Raw genomic sequence first — 17,669 nt, 5'->3', positions numbered from 1 at the left:
TAAGCAGGTACTTTCCTGATGGACCTTCATCCTCAGCCCCCAAAGGCACAATTTAGATGCCAGACCAGCCTTGGGACTACACTTGCTTTTTGCTCCAGCTTTTACAGCAGGTTAGTTAGCAGTAAAGTGTGGGTTTTGATCTTCTGGGAAAATCTGAAGGTAACTTTCAGTACTCAAGCCTGAGTATAGGACAGGAGTCCTGCTACTGACTCTGTGTGGGTCCAGACCTAAATGTTGCTGACTGAGAGGACTGAGTGAGCTCCCTGAAAATGTAGCCTTTGGGAATATATGAATATATATAGTCACACACAGACCACACACACACACACACACGCACACACACACACACACACACACACTTTTTAAAAACCAGAGTCTCACTAATGTCTTATTGGCAGGTCCAGACCTTGTTGTATAGACCAGACTGGCCTGAAGCTCACAGGATCTGCTGGATTTGCCTCCCAAGTGGGAATGCCATCCATCCATCCATCCATCCATCCATCCATCCATCCATCCATCCATCCAGATTTGGTTAGCCCCAGCTGGCTTTGAACTCACAGTGGCCATGGTGGCTTTGAGTCGCTTGCCTCTGCCTCCCAGGTGCTGTGAGCAGCTAACTTGTGCCACCATGCTCAGCTGAACCATTACTACTTAATAGCCATGATTTTACTGTTATTTGCTTGTAGAGAGCTCTTAGCTTGCAGAAATGGAAAGTGAGGGGCACTTGAACCAACAGACAAACATTTCTATACAACAGAACAACATGTAACATGCGTAACATCATGGGTTTTCATAAGAGGGATTTATCCCCCCTGGTGATTTGGTTAAACCTGTCGTAAGTTCCTGTGGCTTTCTCTTGTTGGTCAAAAAATAGTGTTTTATTTGACACTTCCCCCAGTTTCACAAGCTACACATTTGTATTTTCCTAACACCGTCGACTGTACCTCCCAGGGTCCTTATGCAGTTCTGAGCTGAGGTTACAGTTCATTCTCCACACATCCCAGTAAATTCTGGTTCAAGAATTTTTCCAGAAGTAGGAGGAACAGAAGGACTTAAAAACTAATCTTGGGAAGGGTGTGGTGCTCCTGAAGGGAAGGCATGATGGGAATCTTGGGAAAATCAAAGTATGTTTTAGCTCCCTCCCACACTTGCTGAACTCAGAGATCTTCTTGATCACTAGTGTCCAGTGAAAAAATATTCCGTGACTGTGTTATTACTGTAGAATTGCACGGACCCTGAAATGATGGACCAGAGTAGCCCTTAACTGTTCCAAAACAGCCTTGAGGGTCATTTGAGCAGATGGGGTGGGTTGGGGTGGGGGATCTTTGCCATCTTCCATGAGCTGTGTGTGTGTGTGTGTGTGTGTGTGTGTGTGTGTGTGTGTGTGAGACAACAATCTCCAGGAGTCCTTTCTCTCCCTCCACCATGTGTTGAATTCAGGTCACTGGCCTGGATTTCTGACTCACAATCAATAGTACAAAAATGAATGGAGAATCTCAGAACAGAAAACATTACACATGATTATAGTAAGAGTAACCTCAGTTTGGATGATATGCAGACACACCATGTGATACAGATTTACACATGTGTGTTTGTATATGCAGACATGTGCAATGAGAAGTTCTGAAGGCAGTGTCTTGGGTTCTGCAACGGTGTGATGAAACCGTGCTTGGTCTTGGATTCCTGCTCATCCCCCACTCCTCAACCGGGCCTCCTTTGCTTTTCCAGGTGGTACCCGGGAGATCGGCTCAGCGCTCACCAGAATGTGCATGCGGCACAGGAGCATCGAGGCCAAACTGAGGCAGTTCTCCAGGTGAGGAGCATCCCCTGCCCTATCCCAGAGTGTCAGGTTAGGGATGCGGTGACATGGCATGCTTCCTTTTACAGCACCCAGTAGTGTTTGAGTCCCTATAACCCATTCCTTCCACTGCTGCTCAGTCACTGCATAAGTTGGGTAAACTGCTGTGTGCTAGGGTTGGGTCTAGTACTGGGTCGAAATGAAGAACCATTAGTCCAGCCCCCGCCCCAGGAGCCTGCCCTTGCCTCACGGGTCTCCTTACCACCCACCAGTTGTGGAGATGGTACACACTGCTGAGGCTCCTTCTCACAGGGGCATCTTGGAAGGAATGAGATCCGCCTGCCCCACTGCCCTGTCCCCCAGGATGGTTACATAGCCCCCAAGAGGGAGTGGTACCTGCCTTCCAGTTATTAGGAACCCAGAATACAGTGGAATGACAGCAGCTGGCCCAGTGACTTGGAGTCACTAGTTAAATTCTGATGGCCCTTATGTCCCAAGCAGATCAGTAGGATTGTCTGCCATTCTCTTTCTGGGAGGGGCTACACAGCGTACACAGGTGCACCCAGACATCTATCTCCTCTCTGCCATCAATTAGAAACCGGCACTTGCAGCGTAACAATGTCCTGGTCTCTTCCATCTTTCTCCTCGTCCAGGTTGCATAGTTACTGTGTCTTTATAACTTCAGGTCCAGAGTGCCTGGCAGCACCCTGGAGTCTTTAAAAAGGATATTAATGCTTTCTCTCCTCCCCAAATCTTTGAAGGCAAAAGTTAGGCTCCGATGTCTCTGTCCTTTAGTGTTTTCCATTCTGTGGCCTGAGGGGTGACCCCGGCTTCCTGTAACCTGGCTTTTAATGTGGGCTGGCTGGAAAACAGCAGAGTAAATAAGGAGAGCGGTCACTCCAGCTCATCACCTCTATGTCATTTTTTTTTTTTTTTTTTACTGATTTATTTTTATGTATATGAGCACACTGTAGCTGTCTTCAGACACACCAGAAGAGGGCATCAGATCCCATTACAGATGGTTGTGAGCCTCCATGTAGTTGCTGGGAATTGAACTCAGGACCTCTGGAAGAGCAGTCAGTGCTCTTAACCGCTGAGCCATCTCTCCAGCCCGTTTGGAGATATCTCTGGCTGGCCTGGAACTCACTTTGTGGACCAGGTTGTCCTGGAATTCACAGCGATCCACCTGTCTCCGCTTTCTCAGTTCCTGGGATTAATGGTATACAAACCCAGCTTGTATTTATGTCTCCTTAATAGTCATCAAAAGTATCCGGAGACCAAGGCCGTTCATTCTGAAGCTGGCATTTCTGAGCCAGTGGTGGGCCATTATGCTGCTATTATTTGTTTCAGGGACATGATTTAAGTATGTCTTGACCACTAAGTGTAAATCCTTTGGAGCATCTTGCCAGGTAATCCAGGCTGTCCTCAAACTGCAGATGCTTCTGTTTTATCCCTGCAGTGCCGCCATTGATGTAGTATGTATCTGGAGAACAGGACATACCTGTTTAATCTCTCCTGTTCTTTATCTTTTGGCAAAAGTGCTTTGATTGATTGCCTGATAAACCCACTGCAAGAACAAATGGAGGAATGGAAGAAAGTGGCCAACCAGCTGGACAAGGACCACGCAAAAGGTACAGCAAGGGGCCTGGAGCACGGTGGCTGTGAGTGTTGCTGCGGCAGGTGCCACAGGCCTGGTGGGTTATTCTTGTCACCAAAACAGCTCGGAGCCCTCTCTGTCTCTCCTTGTCCTGTAGGCATTTCAGCTTGGGGGAGGAGTGCTCCCTAGTGTTCCCTCTACAGGAGTGAGTGGTGCTTGTCCGGCATACAGCACTGCTGAGCACTGTCTTTCTGACTGCTCTGTGCTTTCTCAGTCACCCAAGTTAATATGTATTGTGGTTGTGGGTTCAGTGCCAAACATTTGAACTTAAGGCGTTTCAGAGCATTTACCCTGATAATGTAAACAGACCTTGGGTCACCTGCCAGGTACTGGCCTTTTTTTTTTCTTTCTCTTTTCTTTTCTTTCTTTTTTTTTTTTTTGTATTCTGTTGGGTAAGAAGGCCTTGTGGACTCCTTTAGCTAGTCATGGGGATCTTGATGGCTCTGAAAAACGGAGCTAGGTGCTCCCAGCAGAGGAAAGAGCACACTGGTCACTGTCATGTGATGATGTGTTTTAGTCCTGTCACACGGGCCTACAGGAAAGGACCATAATAACACCTGTTCCTTGTGTAGATCATTCTGGCTCATCTGTGGGTTGGTTTTGAGATGAGGACCCACTACACTGCCTAGGCAGATCTTGAACTCCTGACCTCAAATGATCCTCCTGCCTCAGCCTTCCAAGTGCTGAGTTAACAGACATGTGCCACTATAGCTGGCTAATTCTGAGGTTCTTTACTTGCTGGGTGTCCTGGGATGTATAGAAAGGTAGCTGTGTTATCAGCTAATACAGGGGATAAGGAACCCTATGACAAGACACCGCACAGGCTTTAGTGAAGACAGCCTGTGTTCTGAGAGTATGGCTGTACCATGTAAGGTGGCTCCTGAGATAGGCCACCTGCTGGTCCTGGGGACAGTTGATTGTGCTTATTTTAGGTGTGACAATGAAGATGTTTCCCCCACATTCCTACAAGCTATCTGTGACCACTGGGGACTTGGCATCTGTCCAGATCATTCATTCTTCATGTTCAGGCACCCAGAGTGATTGAATTCCCCTGCATTCCCTGTGTGGCACCAAATACATAAGTCCATCTTGGTTTTAGAAGTTTAGTTGATGATAGGCTCTGGTGGACATGCATTCCTTCTTACAAGGAGCCGTGTTACTGGAGAACTTGAGCGAACTTCAGTGGAGCATTTTCACGAAATAATTTGTAAAATAACAAAAGCTGTGTGCACTGAGGAGTTACAGTTGTGAGCTGCCATGCAGGTGCTGGTTTTTCAACCTGGGTCCCTCTGGAAGAACAGCTAATGCTTTCGTTTGCTGACCCATATTTCCAGGCTCCTGTGTTTGAAACAATACTTAAGTCTTAAGCTTTTCAGGACCCATCAAGGCTGTGTACAAATTTATAGAACTTCTTTCTGTTCCCACTGAGTTTAATCAAACCGTTGCTTGCCATCTTCTGAGGCTCACCACACGTGTCTGGCCGAGGTTTCATTTGGTGAAAGAAAATAGAACTATGTGAATGTTATCTTACAGATGGAGAAAGAATTGATAGTTTACGTTTAATTAGTTCGGTAAATACACAGTAATGCTAACTGTGAAAGAGACGTGAAAGGTGATGTATTGAGCTTGTCTAGGGGCGATTTTTTCTGAGCCCTATCACAGGGAGAAAGCAGCAAAGGCTTCTACTTGACCTGTGCTTGTTCAGTAAGACAAAATCCATTGATTGACGCTCAGGATTCATACACTTCCTGTCCATCCCAAGTGTATACAGAGAAGTACTAATCAGCTCCTGTTTTCCTTCATGTTCCCAACAAAACAGAGACAGCCTGGGCCTGAGGACATGTTTGGCCCTTTATCAGTCTTTGCATATCTGTAAGGTGGCCTCTTGTCTGGACAGGCCACGGGGGATCCGAATGCCAACCTCTTCAGGCATGGGGAGACAGTACCTCCTTCACTTTGCCATCAGTGGTTATGTGTGCTACACGTCCCCCACGTGGGGAAGACACCAGGGCACCATCACTGTCCTTGGAGACGTGGACATTGCAGGAAGGTGCAGGCTAGGGCACGGGGAAGCCAGAGTCCCATGGCGGTGCAGGCGAGCGCACGAGGGTTGAGGAATTAGAAAACAAGGTGCTGTTTGAAGGGGACCCTGTCTCGTTGCAGTGAATGCTGGGCAGTGGGGGAGGAGAGCTAGTGAGGAGGGGAGCCAGATAGGGAGGAAGCCATTCGGAGAGTCAGGGAACGTGGGAGAAACTCAGAAAGGAACAGAGAAGGCCACCAAAAGAAGAATGCATCCCCTAACTGTGCACTCGTGCCCCTGGGTACACCTGAGAATGCTAGAGTCAATGCTAGCTGTCTTCCTCAGTAGCTGCCCACCTATTTTGGAGAAAGGTTCTTTTCACTGTAGCGAGTTTGCTGTTTTATCCATGCTGGTCAGTGAGCTCAGGGATCCACCTATCTCCTCCCAGGTGCCCTGGGCTACAGGTGCTCGGGGACACACCTGGCTTTTTACTTTCTGTGGGTGCTGAGGATCAAAACCCAGGTCCTCATGCTTACACAGCAAGCGCTTTATCTACTGAGGCATCTCACCAGCCCCACGTGGGTGTGCTTGAGCGTGAAAGTGACGTGGATGGGATCGGGCTTTGAGAAAACTCTTCTGGCCCTGGATCGTTTATGCCTTCAGCAAACACATCTCAGGATCCCAAGAGCTTTGGGAAAGTCAATAACATTGACATTGACCATCTTCCCAAATTTTTTCTTTTTCTTTTTGGTTTTTAAGACAGGGTTTCTCTGTACAGTCCTGGCTGTCCTAAACTCACTCTGTAGACCAGGCTGGCCTTGAACTCAGAAATCCACCTGCCTCTGCCTCCCAAGTGCTGGGATTAAAGGCGTGCGCCACCACTGCTCGGTCTTTCTGAATTCTAACAGATATATTGTGTTTTTTGTTTGTTTGTTTGTTTGTTTGTTTGTTTTTTAATTAAAACAATCCCCAATGGCATATGTTCTTGCTGTCGGTGGGACAGGGAAAGACTTCAGTGTATTTCGCTGTTTGTCATGTGAACAGCTCCTTTGTCACGTGACTTTCATCTTGCGTGTATTTGCATGCAATAGGCTATTTGCAGGGTGTCTGAGAGTATGCTTTCTAGAATAAAGATTGAACAGAGTGGTAAAATTATTCAATATTCTGCTTTCTCTTAGAATATAAGAAAGCTCGCCAAGAGATAAAAAAGAAGTCCTCTGACACGTTGAAACTGCAGAAGAAGGCAAAAAAAGGTAACCAATGAGTTTGCATGACATTGTGACTCAGAGTAAGCAGATGTGTGACACATCTGAACCAGGAGCTGTGTGATTCCTAGGCCTGCTTAGATAAGGAGGGCCGGGGCGGGAGAGGATGGGAGCGGGCCCCACCCACCTGGATTAAAGGTCTTTTAAAAAAATTACTTTATTATTTTATGCGTATTGGTGTCTTGCCTTCATGTACATCTGTGTACCATGTGTGTATGTGGTATCCATGAAGACCAGAAGAAGGCATTAGACCTCCTGGAACTGTAGTTATAATTGTGAGCTGCCACGTGAGTGCTGGGAATTGAACTCAGGACCTCTGGAAGAGCAGCCAGTGCTCGTAACTGCTGAGCCATCTCTTCAGTCCCTGCACTTAAGTTCTTAACATGCAGGACATGGATGAGTGTTAAGCCCTTGGTTAAGTCTTTGTCCTTACCCCACATCTGTCTTCAAAACCAGGTAGGTTCTCACATACTGTACTTAATAATAATAATAATAATAATAATAGAAAAAGTTCTTGGAAACCCTGAGATAACACAGAGGAGCCTTTATGCAGATTCTCTGTGTCATTATCACAGAAATGATGTCCTCCTCTTTCTCCATCTTTCAGCCTGTAATTTCTGACATCCTCTCCCGGGTGCATGAGCGGCGGCTGCAGTGGAGCCTAGAGTCTTTGCCGCCTAGGGGATTTTTTAGTGTGTTCATGAGGGTGGCGTGCAAGGATTCACCAGCAAAAATTCATACACCAGGCCGGTGGACGCCGTCTCCTCCCTACCCGTCTCCTGTTCCTCATGACAAACCAAAGAATTTGTCACATTCAGGAGCCATCTTGGCCTCTCCAGATTGGATGGGGCTTAAAGAGAAAAGTCTAGCTGTGTCTACATGGCAAGCATTTGTAACATTTCCCAGAGTCTGAAAATATGGGAAAATCTCTCTTGAGTAGAAAGCAGCAATTCTTGGTAGCTTTTTAAAAGTATGTATTTATTTTTATTTTATGTACATTGGTGTTTTGACTACATGGATGTCTGTGCCAGTATCAAATCCCCTGGAACAGGAGTTACAGACAGCTGTGAGCTGGCATGTGGGTGCTGGGAATTGAACCTGGGTCCTCTGGAAGAGCAGCCAGGGTCCTTAACCCCTGAGCCAGTTCTCCAGCCCCAGCTCCCTTAATTTGTTGTATCTCAATTGATAAAATGGGGTTCTTCTGGCAGGCTGTTCTATGGGTGATAATGAGTTTAAAGGTTGTTCAAAGCAACTTTTGTAGGGCGAGAACCCCAGCCCCTAGTTTCCCCTTTCCTCAACACGCAGTGATTGTTTGGAAAGAGAAGACATATTCAAGAGGGGAGATGGTGGAGAACAGTGAAGATTGCAGAAAAGGCTTTTTAGACTTTGACTTTTTAAAAGGTCTCTGTCCCTTTGGTTCTTACAAATACCCTATGCCGTTTCAAGATGAATACAGTAGTGTTTTCAGAGACACTAAAATCTTCTGCCCTTCTTGACTGCTGTAGTTTCTCTGGGATATGTGTTGAGGGGCTTATGTGTCTCAACTTCACGTTCTCTCTCATGAGGGCACCTGGGAGCTAGCCCCTGACAAGTACTATTACTTAGAGCCTGTATTATCTTTGTGGGTCTACGAGAAAATATTGTGAAGGCTGTGTTACCATAGTCCGTCACTCTGAGGCTCCCAGAAGTGCAGCCTGTCCACCTGGTTGACACCGGGCCAGCTCTGAAAGAGGAGTGATAACGGGCATGAGGAGGTGGTCCAGGCGTGATGCTTAGGCTTAGAGAAGGTTTGGGAGGAGAAAGTAGCTGATTCCCTCAGCTCTTTACAGTGTTCCCTTGTCAGAGGCCTCAAGTCCCTGGAGATGGAGACCATCCATTTATCTAAGCCGTGCATGGAGGTGAGGGAGTTTTCCTGGCACTCAACATCCCTGGCATTGTCCAGTTAGCAGAGTTTGGACTTCAGGGTGCAGCCTAATGGCTTGGCCACAGTGTACCATTAAAGGAAGCTGTGGTAATCAGGCCTGCCTGGTTGCCGGTGTAGGCTGCCTAGACACTAATGATCATCCAGGCCTCAGAGGATGATTCGAGACTCAGGAGCTGGCTGTACCAAACATGAAAAGTGCCTGACCCTAGGACTTGGGAATAATTGGCATCAGACGGTGAGGTTTCTTGGGGCGTTGGGGCCTGAGGCTAGGGGGGGGGGGGGTCTGTGATCATGGGGTTCTGAAGGACTCCTTTTAAAGTCCTAACCATGTCCTCTTTCTAGATCCTGTGCTGGTACCCTTAGAACCAGTCTGTCCAGCTGCTCGCAACATTCTGGGTGATTTCCTAGTTACAGGGACAATCACAGCACACGTTTGATTTCTTTATCATTTTCCCCCAACACACCTAAGTGTATTTTCAGCGTACTGTTGGTTGACTGGAGTAGTCCAGCCTTCCAGAAGGCTTAGGGTCGTCACCCTGTCAGGATCTTGGGATGCTTACCTAGCAGGTGTCTGGCCAGAGACTGGGATGGAAGGGCCATTGTTTAAGGGAAATCTGGGAGTTATTTGGGGTTCTGGTTAGATGGAGTTTCCCATTCTGATAGAAAACTTGGTCAAGTTGTGACTGCCCATGTACTTCAAGTGACATGCTCCTTAACTCTGCTTGTGAGATATTAGTCAGCTGGGGCAGACGAATGTCACATGGGTCTATGTGTCCCGTGAGACCCAAGCCTGACTCACGCAGCCAAGTGACTTTGGTCACTCTCAGGTGCTGACAGGCAGCACTCAGTTGCCTGTTATTTAGAAATTGATCAGCAATCTGGTCATTCTTCTAACGTTCCATTAGAAGAATTCAAACGCCTTCGTGCAGATCAGCCTGGCATTAGCCCTGTCTTTGACAGAGGCAGACACTTCGTACAGTATGTGGCTTGTAAAGAGCTGGTATCCCCTGCTTCTCTCTGCAGACATAATCGTTTACCACATTGCTTTACATTCAACTCTCTTTTTACCGCTTGGTGATCAGTAGTCTAAGTACGGCAGTATTTCTATCAAACACTCTAAGTGGTTTGTCTCCAGTTAGGTTTATTCCAGCATCATTTTACATGGACCCGGGATTGGCTCCATCTGTGGATACATGTAGCAAGCTTTCTCATTCATCAAAGCAAACTTGTTAAATGCTCACAAAGCCAGGAATCATAGAGGGGTGGCCGGACCCTCGCCTCAAAGAAGCTCGGGTCTAAGCGCTGGATCAGACCAGCATTCATAAAAAGTGGAGGACCACAGGAAGCTGAAGAAGTGAGGTGGAGCTACCCCAGGGGGCTTGACCTCCAGGTGGGGTTACTGAGATATACTTCCTGCTCATGTCTTTGGGATCCCAACTGTGAAGAAACAGGATCAAAAATGAGGTGCTTTAAGCTGCCTACCTACTTCTGACATGTTACTGTGCGAAACCAGTATCCTTAATTCTCATGACTAGCTTTCGTATTATCATCATTGTTTGTGCATTCGTGCATGTGTGTACGTGCGTGCGTGTGCGTGTACGTGTGTGCGTGTGTGTGTTTGTGTGGCTCTGAGTCAAACCCACATGCAGGCAGGTTTTTGGCAGCTTAGCTATATCCACACATTTTTTTAAATTAAAAAATTAAATTAAAATTAAAAATTGGTTTGAGAATGTAGTGCGGCAGGAGAGCAGTTAGCTAGTATACACAAGGCCCTGGGTTCAGTCCTTAGCACTAAGAAATGATAAAAGGAAAATTAAACATTGAATTATGGTGAGTCCTTCTGTTTCTAGCTGAAACCACTAAAGTTAGTCAGGGACTTAGCTTGAGAAAGAAGGCTGAAATGCTGGTGTCAGCTCTTTAATAGGTAGTTTTTGTTTTGTTGTTGTTGTTATTTTCACCAGTATCTGCAAAACCGAGATTATAAATTCTGGGGAGCGGGTTGTGTGTGCATAGAGTTCCATGTCAGTAGAATGTTTACTGTTATATTAAGAATGTAGGCTTTCTAATTTCTTTGCTTTTCATCCCACTGTGATATTAGAAGTCTATAGATCCCTCCATCCCCAAGTTATATTGACTCATACTTGAAAGCGTTTCTTGCTAAGGTCTCTATCTAAATGGCTTCTTCTGGGTTCCTGTTGTTCTCGCTCTTGAGCAAACTCTTATCCTCTGGCGGTGGACATTACCAAGTACAAAGGCGAGGAGGAGTGGCCGAGAAGGAAGGAGCATTAGACAGGACGGGGGAGCTTGGAGGTGGATCTTCTCATGGATGCGGGTTTGGCGCTGGAATGTAAGTGTGCCAGCCATGAGCAAAAGGTTAGGCAGACACAGCTCAGATACCAGTTTGACTTTGTGTTTTCCTTTCTGTGTCAAATGTGTATCCCGCCCTTCCTCACCGTGCACCCTTGCCAGTAGACGCTCAGGGTAAGTGTACATCCCAAATCTCCGGTGGCTGGGTATGGTGTGATCCTTACCGTGGGCTTTTCACTGCTGTTCCGACCTATGCTAGCTATCCACATTTTCCTGCTGGCTCAGAATAATCACCTGTGCCTGTTTAATTTTCCATAAATTTAAGGAAATAGTGTGTGTGTGTGTATGTCTGTGTCTGTGTATTCACTTTAATCATTTTTTTTTGCTTAGACACTTGACTACTAACACTGTCTGTATCGCAGTCTATGAGCTGTTTTGTGTTCATAAATCAGTATTATGTTCTCGGAAAAAGAAAATACCACATACTTTAAATGTATGCTTGCACAGGAAATCAATATAGTTCTATATCTATGCACATGTACCTGAGTAGATACAAACATATTTGTTGATTCCATATGCAAAACACATGTGACACTAAATACCACCTCAGAGGCATTCTCAGGTCAGATTTAGTACTGTTAAGTGTGCAGATTATATACCTTGTCTATACATACAATATGGCTCTTTTAAAACCAGTCATCTCAACAGCAAGAACAAAAGCAGAAGTGTTTCTCACTTTGGTAGTTTGTGAAATGCTTCCTTTCTAAGGCTTCGTATCTTTAAGTTCCATTCTCAAAGTGATTTTCTTGGCTGACCGTGAACCTTACCGTGTGTGATCATGAGACTAAACTGCCAGTCTCTTTGGATTCCATCTTGGAAACTTGTCCTGTTCTTGTGGCTTTCTTGCCGGGCCCTGTTGTTCTCTGAGCTCCCAAGAAGTATTTACATTGGATTCTGTCATCTCTAATCTCCATCCATGGGGTTCTCTTTTGACAGGTGGGGCTTGGCTGGCTGGCTCTTGTTGAGGACACAATGTTGCCTCTGTTATCTTATGGGGTGGCTGGGTCAGTCATTCCCTAATTTTAAAAAAGATAATCCCTTTCTGTTCTCAGTATTATAACTATGAAATCATATAGTAAACATTTTTGTTAGTTAACCTTTGGAAAGAAGAAAGGCATGACACAGCCATATTTTTGCCTTTAACAATAAAAAATGTATGTACCATAGTTATCATTTTAGATTCTCTCTCTCGGTGGCTTTTATTTATTCACAGTGCTGTGCAGCTGACCCCACTATCTAATTTCAGGATGGTTTCATCCATCTCACAGACACCTCTTACCTTGTGTTGTCACCTCTCTGCCACCTGTCTCTGGTTTCCCAGTTCCCGACAAGCACTCTTCTGACTTTGAGGTCACCTCTTTGGGTGTTTCCCATGATTGATCATCAAGGTGTAATCAGTGCGTGGGGCAAATTGCATTTTATTTGCTGGAATTGACACAAGGTAAGTTTGGAATGGATGAAAACTACCCACCCTTCTGGCTTTGTGTTCTGAGATTCTGCTCTCGAGGGGGGGGGCATCTCTGCAGCCCTGTTAGTCCTCTCTCTAGTGCAGACAGGTCCCTAGGCTAAGCCACAGAGCTCTGTGTATCAGTCACAGTGTCTGTGGGCATAGAGACAAGGATAGACCAATGACTGCTGAATGGGGCAGTTACCCACAGAGAAACACTACAGTCTGTGCAGTTGACGATGTAGAAACAAATGAACAGCCTAGGTGAAGGGGATGGGGGGTGGGACTGGTAAGAGAGTGGACACAAAGCCTCTGGGTTGTCTCTTCCCAGCTTCTCAATACATTCACACGCTAAGATGGTCTCAAGGGTTTATGGAAGTTTGAGGAAACTTGGTTATGTAGGTGGGGTTGAGCATTGTTGACTAAACTCATTCTCATGCCCTCCTTTCCTGAGGTCAGGGATAGAGCTGAGTGTTCCAACCTTCTAATGAAGGAACTGCTTTCTTGACAGTCAGCCGCCTCAGTAGGAGTTTAGGCCTCTTTCCCACACCCCGTTCCCACATCACCTGCCATGCGGGAAATTCCAAGGGTTTCCAAAGCTCTGTGCTAGGAACTGGGATGAATAGCAAGTTGAGCATGTGTTATTTTCTAAGAAACTACAGCGAAGTAACGTCTTACAAACTGTGGTATCAGTGGTCCGGCTTGCTGTGGAGGAGGTATCTGTGTGTGTGGAGAAGGAATTGTCTGGGCGGAAGCCCTTCCTGGAAAGGAAGAGGCAGCAGCACCTAGCAAGCCCGTGATGGTGGGACTAAGAAGTGTGGGTGGGTGAGCTGTGAGTGTTCACAGGGATGAGGTGGTCGAGCGGGCACAGGGGAGTCTGTAGCTGAAAGCTTGGCTCGGGCGCGCATTCCCATGCCATTCCTTTATACCTAATGGGTGTCGACCACTATGGCTGATGCCTAGCTATGCTATTGGGGGACGGCATGGCGGTGGGGACAGCATGGAGGTGCACACTTGGGTTTGCAGCACTTGGGAAGTGAGGTGGGTAGATCAGTTAAGATACCTGGCCAGTTGGTGCCCTACGACAGAAATACAGGTTAAAAAGGAGAAAAGCAATCATTAGTCTTAGATGACTCAGAAACCTTCAGTATGAAGACTCAGAAAGAGACAGTTCAGTTAGTGTCTTATTACATAGAAGGGTTTGATCTAATGGCTGTTAGAGTCTGTTCAGATTCTCTGTGCGCCCTCCATGTAGCATTCCTTCTTGTTTTAAGGAACATTTTCTTTGGGCAGTCATCAAACCTGTTACAAGCATTGGGCATGGATGATGACTTTGTATAGGATGGTAAGGACATATCTCTTCTGAAATGTAAATTCCCAGTGTCACCTTGTGTGTTCATTTCAATATTTGTATCCTCTGTGGCATCATTTGTGTCCCACGTGCCAGTGTTCATCTCCTGTATTTTATTACTGCCAGTTCAGACATACCAGGAAAAGGCAGGCCCACCCAAGGCCATTGGGGGTTGTGAGCTGATGTCTGATTTGTGAGGGGTGTAGGGATCAGGATCGGTGTTTATGTGTGGCAGGGTGGAAGCAAAGCATTTTGTAGGATGGCTGGTGGCTTCTTCAGCATTGTCTCAGGAAAAAGAAAGGCCTTTGGCTATTTTGCTAGCACCCAGCAGCTCGTTTGGCCTAGGTTATTCTTCAAGGTCTCTTGCAACTCTGAGCTTCCTGTGTACATCATGGGCTGTAGGGTGTGGTATGGGCCGTCCCAGGGAACACTGATCACCTGGTCTTTTGGTCTAACTGCCTTGTCGAGGAGCTGTGGATCTGCGATTAAGAGTCACAGTGAGTCTGGGTTTCTGACAGAGAAGACAAGACAGACAGCCTTGCTGTGCTGTCGGTGGTTCAGCACTGGTAGCTACGGTCCTGTGTGAGGCACTTGGTTCCATTTTCCCCATGGAAAGAAAAGCTACTAATCCTTGCCTTCGATGTTTATGTAAAGAAGGGGAATACGTTGTAAATGCAGGGATTTCCAGACAGCTTTGTAAATTCTCCATGCTTCATCACAATCCCAGTGCCTAGCTCCTTCCTCCTTTGACTCATGATGTGCTGAACATTTATTGTAGTGTGGTAGCCCAGGAGTGTTTTCTACAGAAAGTAGTCATGATTTCCCACAGAGGACTCCTGACTAGTGTTCAGAATTCCCCTGCATGTGTAAAACCAAGACCTGGAAACTAGAGGAGATCGGGGCTGTGGGGGTTGTTTCCAGGCTGCGGTGCCTTAAAATTTACAGAAAAGGCCAAATGCAGTAAGTTCTTTGTTCAGGAATCTTGTCTGGAAAGGCATCTAATAAGCTCTCCATTTTGGCCACTGCTTGTTCCTAGAATTTCCTGGCTCTTAGGCCATCTGGGACATGATGGTTGAGCTACTTGAGAAAATTCAATGAAGTTATTATGTCAGTCTCTCCTTCCTTTGGAGATATTTTGAGTATCTGTAGACTTCCAGGCAACTGTGCAAAATAAGACACTACAACTGGCAAAATCATAGTTTTTGATGGGGTTCTCCTACCAGCAGGGTAGACTGAGCTCAAGTTAATAAATAACTAAGGGGAGGTAAGACAGAAGCTTTGAAGGAGAGCCACATGGTGGAGGACAAGGATCAAGAGCTTCTGAGGTTAAGAAGAACCTGTGGGGACAGCTGCCTGTAGTCTGGAGAATTCACAAAGGATACAGGGTGAACTCCTGCTGAGCAGATGGGGACGTAGAACATCCAGCCCTGGGAGGAAGGAAAGGGTGTCAGAAGGCCAAGCTTGTAAGTAGACGGGAGTGACCCTTTCCAGCTTTGCAGGGCCAGCTTTGTTTAGGATCTTGGACATTTGGTGTTGGTCTTTTCTTGGGAGCTTCTGAGAAAGAGTGGTAATATTTGTCTTACGAAGGCAGCTCAGGCTGCTCTGGGTGGGCTGGCTCCAGGGGGACTGGAGAGACTACGGAAGCTCTACCTCAGAGGTGGAGGGAGCAGAAGGGAGATGAGGGGATGGAGTTTGTGTGGGAGAGAGAGTGGTCAGTGCCTTGGGACCAGAGAGATGAGTTAAGAGTGCCAGCTCCTCTTGCAGAGGACTAGAGTCAATTCCCAGCATCCACAGAGTGGCTCACAGCCTTCTGGGACTGCAGTTCCAGGATGTCCAGTATCCTCTTCTGGTCTCTGCAGGCACTGCATGCAAATAGTGCACAGACAAAACACCCATACATACAAAATAAAAATAAATAAGTCTTTTAAAAACCCCATTGAGGGGTTTAAGGAGTCAGTGTGCATCTCTCAGCAATGCTGAGAGGAGGGGCATGCTGGGCTTCTGCAGATTAGCCTCTGTACGTGCTGATTCCAAGTCAGCGTACAGTGGAAATGTTCTTGAGACTCACGTCTGTACTGAGCTTCTGCAGACTGCTCTTGCCGCTGTTTCCTAGTGCACTAACTGTTGCAACAACATGCACTTTAGGTACGACGTGTAATCTCGAGAAGATCTGAAGTATGTAGGAGAATGGGAGTCTAATAATTTCAGTCAGAGACTAAGGGACTTAGGCATGTAAGGAGAGGTGTTGCAGCCAGTCCCCAGGAGACACCAAGAGTCAGGTGTATGAAAGTCAGCACTAGTACAGCTTAGGATTTGTGACGCTCAAAGATGACCATCTCTTAAAGTCAGCATGTCCAACTGGGACTTGAGACAGTTTCTTCAGCAGTTGTTTTTACATACATACATACATACACACACACACACACATACATACATATACACATACACACATACATATATATATATACACATTCATACATACAAATGCTATATATGTTATATACAAATGTTTTATATATCAAATATATACATACATACATACATACATACTGTGGTGTAAAATAAATATAATTGTATGGTGTGTTAGAGAATTTAAAAAATAATCATTGTGTTTTGGTTTGCTATATCCTAAATAGAAAAAAACTTTCCCATGATAACCATAATTAGAGCAATCTTTACAGCTCACACTTATTTTAGAATGCTGTAATTTTAAAGTCCTCTAATTATAACATAATACATATTTAAAATAACTTCACTATAATCATAGAATAATTTATATATATTTACCAATTTGATCATACGCTCATTTTGCTTTCTTATTTTTAAGGCTTTTTGTTTGTTTTTTGTTTTTGAGACAAGGTCTCCGTATGTAACCCAGTGTATTAGTGGGTTCTCTATAGTCACAGAACTTATGGAATGTCTCTATATGGTAAGGGAATTTATTGTAATGAGTTAAAGTCTGCAGTCCAACTAACCCAACAATGGGCAGCTCTGGATGAGAAGTTCAAGAATCTAGTAGTTGCTCAGTCCCACGAGGCTAGTTGTTTCTGCTGGTCTTCTGTGTAAGCTGGAGTCCTCAAGGAGTAGACGCCATCAGATGTGCTGGCAAGTAAGTGCAAGCAGGCGAAGACGAGTGAATCCTCCTCTCCCATCATCCTTATGTAGGCCTTCAGAGAAGGTATGGCCCAGATTAAAGGTGTGTGCCTGGATTTGGAGCTTGCTCTGTCCCAGGCTGGCCTTGAACTCAGAGACCTGCTTGCCTCAGTCTTCCAGGATTAAAGGCATGAACTACTTTGCCTAGGCCTAAGCTTTTCATGGCCACTCTGCCTCAAGATGTGGATCAAAACCCTATGTCATCCCATGTCAAGATCAAAACCCTATGTCATCCCATGTCAAGATCCAGATCGGAAGCCCATGTCTTCCAGCCTCAAGATCTGGATCACAAGTGTGCCCTCCATTTCTTGATTCTAGTTTATTCCAGATATAGTCAAGTTGACAGCCAGGAATAGCCATCACATCCAGGGATTTGAACTCTAATCTTGCTTATGGGACAAGCGCTTTAATTACTGAGGCATCTCCTTATCCCTAGTCTGTTATTGTAAAGTTTTCCTTCTGTAGAAGCAGGAGAGATGGGTCAGCAGAGGGTCTGGGTCCTGTTCTTAGAACCCACAAGACAGCTCACATCAATAGTCACTCCAGTTCCAGGGGTTCTGATGCCCTCTTCTGTCCGGAGAATGGGTACTGCATGTATATGGTACACATATATAACATGCAGGCAAAATTCACACACACACACACACACACACACACACACACACACACACACACACACATATATAA

At 45.9% G+C, this 17,669-nt stretch overlaps 1 protein-coding gene across 5 annotated transcripts in view; it reads left to right on the top strand.

Moving 5' to 3' along the window:
* The window catches only part of Mtss1 (MTSS I-BAR domain containing 1), a 140,779-nt gene that overhangs the window by 107,270 nt on the left and 15,840 nt on the right, over positions 1 to 17,669 (top strand). For all 5 annotated transcript variants that reach the window (XM_028753892.1, XM_028753891.1, XM_028753890.1 and 2 more), the window contains exons 4-6: positions 1,729 to 1,813; positions 3,338 to 3,429; positions 6,654 to 6,728. In XM_028753892.1, the coding sequence (XP_028609725.1) occupies positions 1,729 to 1,813; positions 3,338 to 3,429; positions 6,654 to 6,728 (252 nt within the window). The remainder of the gene's footprint in view (positions 1 to 1,728; positions 1,814 to 3,337; positions 3,430 to 6,653; positions 6,729 to 17,669) is intronic.

Source organism: Grammomys surdaster, unplaced genomic scaffold (assembly GCF_004785775.1).
Source record: "Grammomys surdaster isolate TR1022 unplaced genomic scaffold, NIH_TR_1.0 125974, whole genome shotgun sequence".
NCBI lineage: Eukaryota > Metazoa > Chordata > Mammalia > Rodentia > Muridae > Grammomys > Grammomys surdaster.
This window is presented reverse-complemented; position numbering and strand designations above follow the sequence as displayed.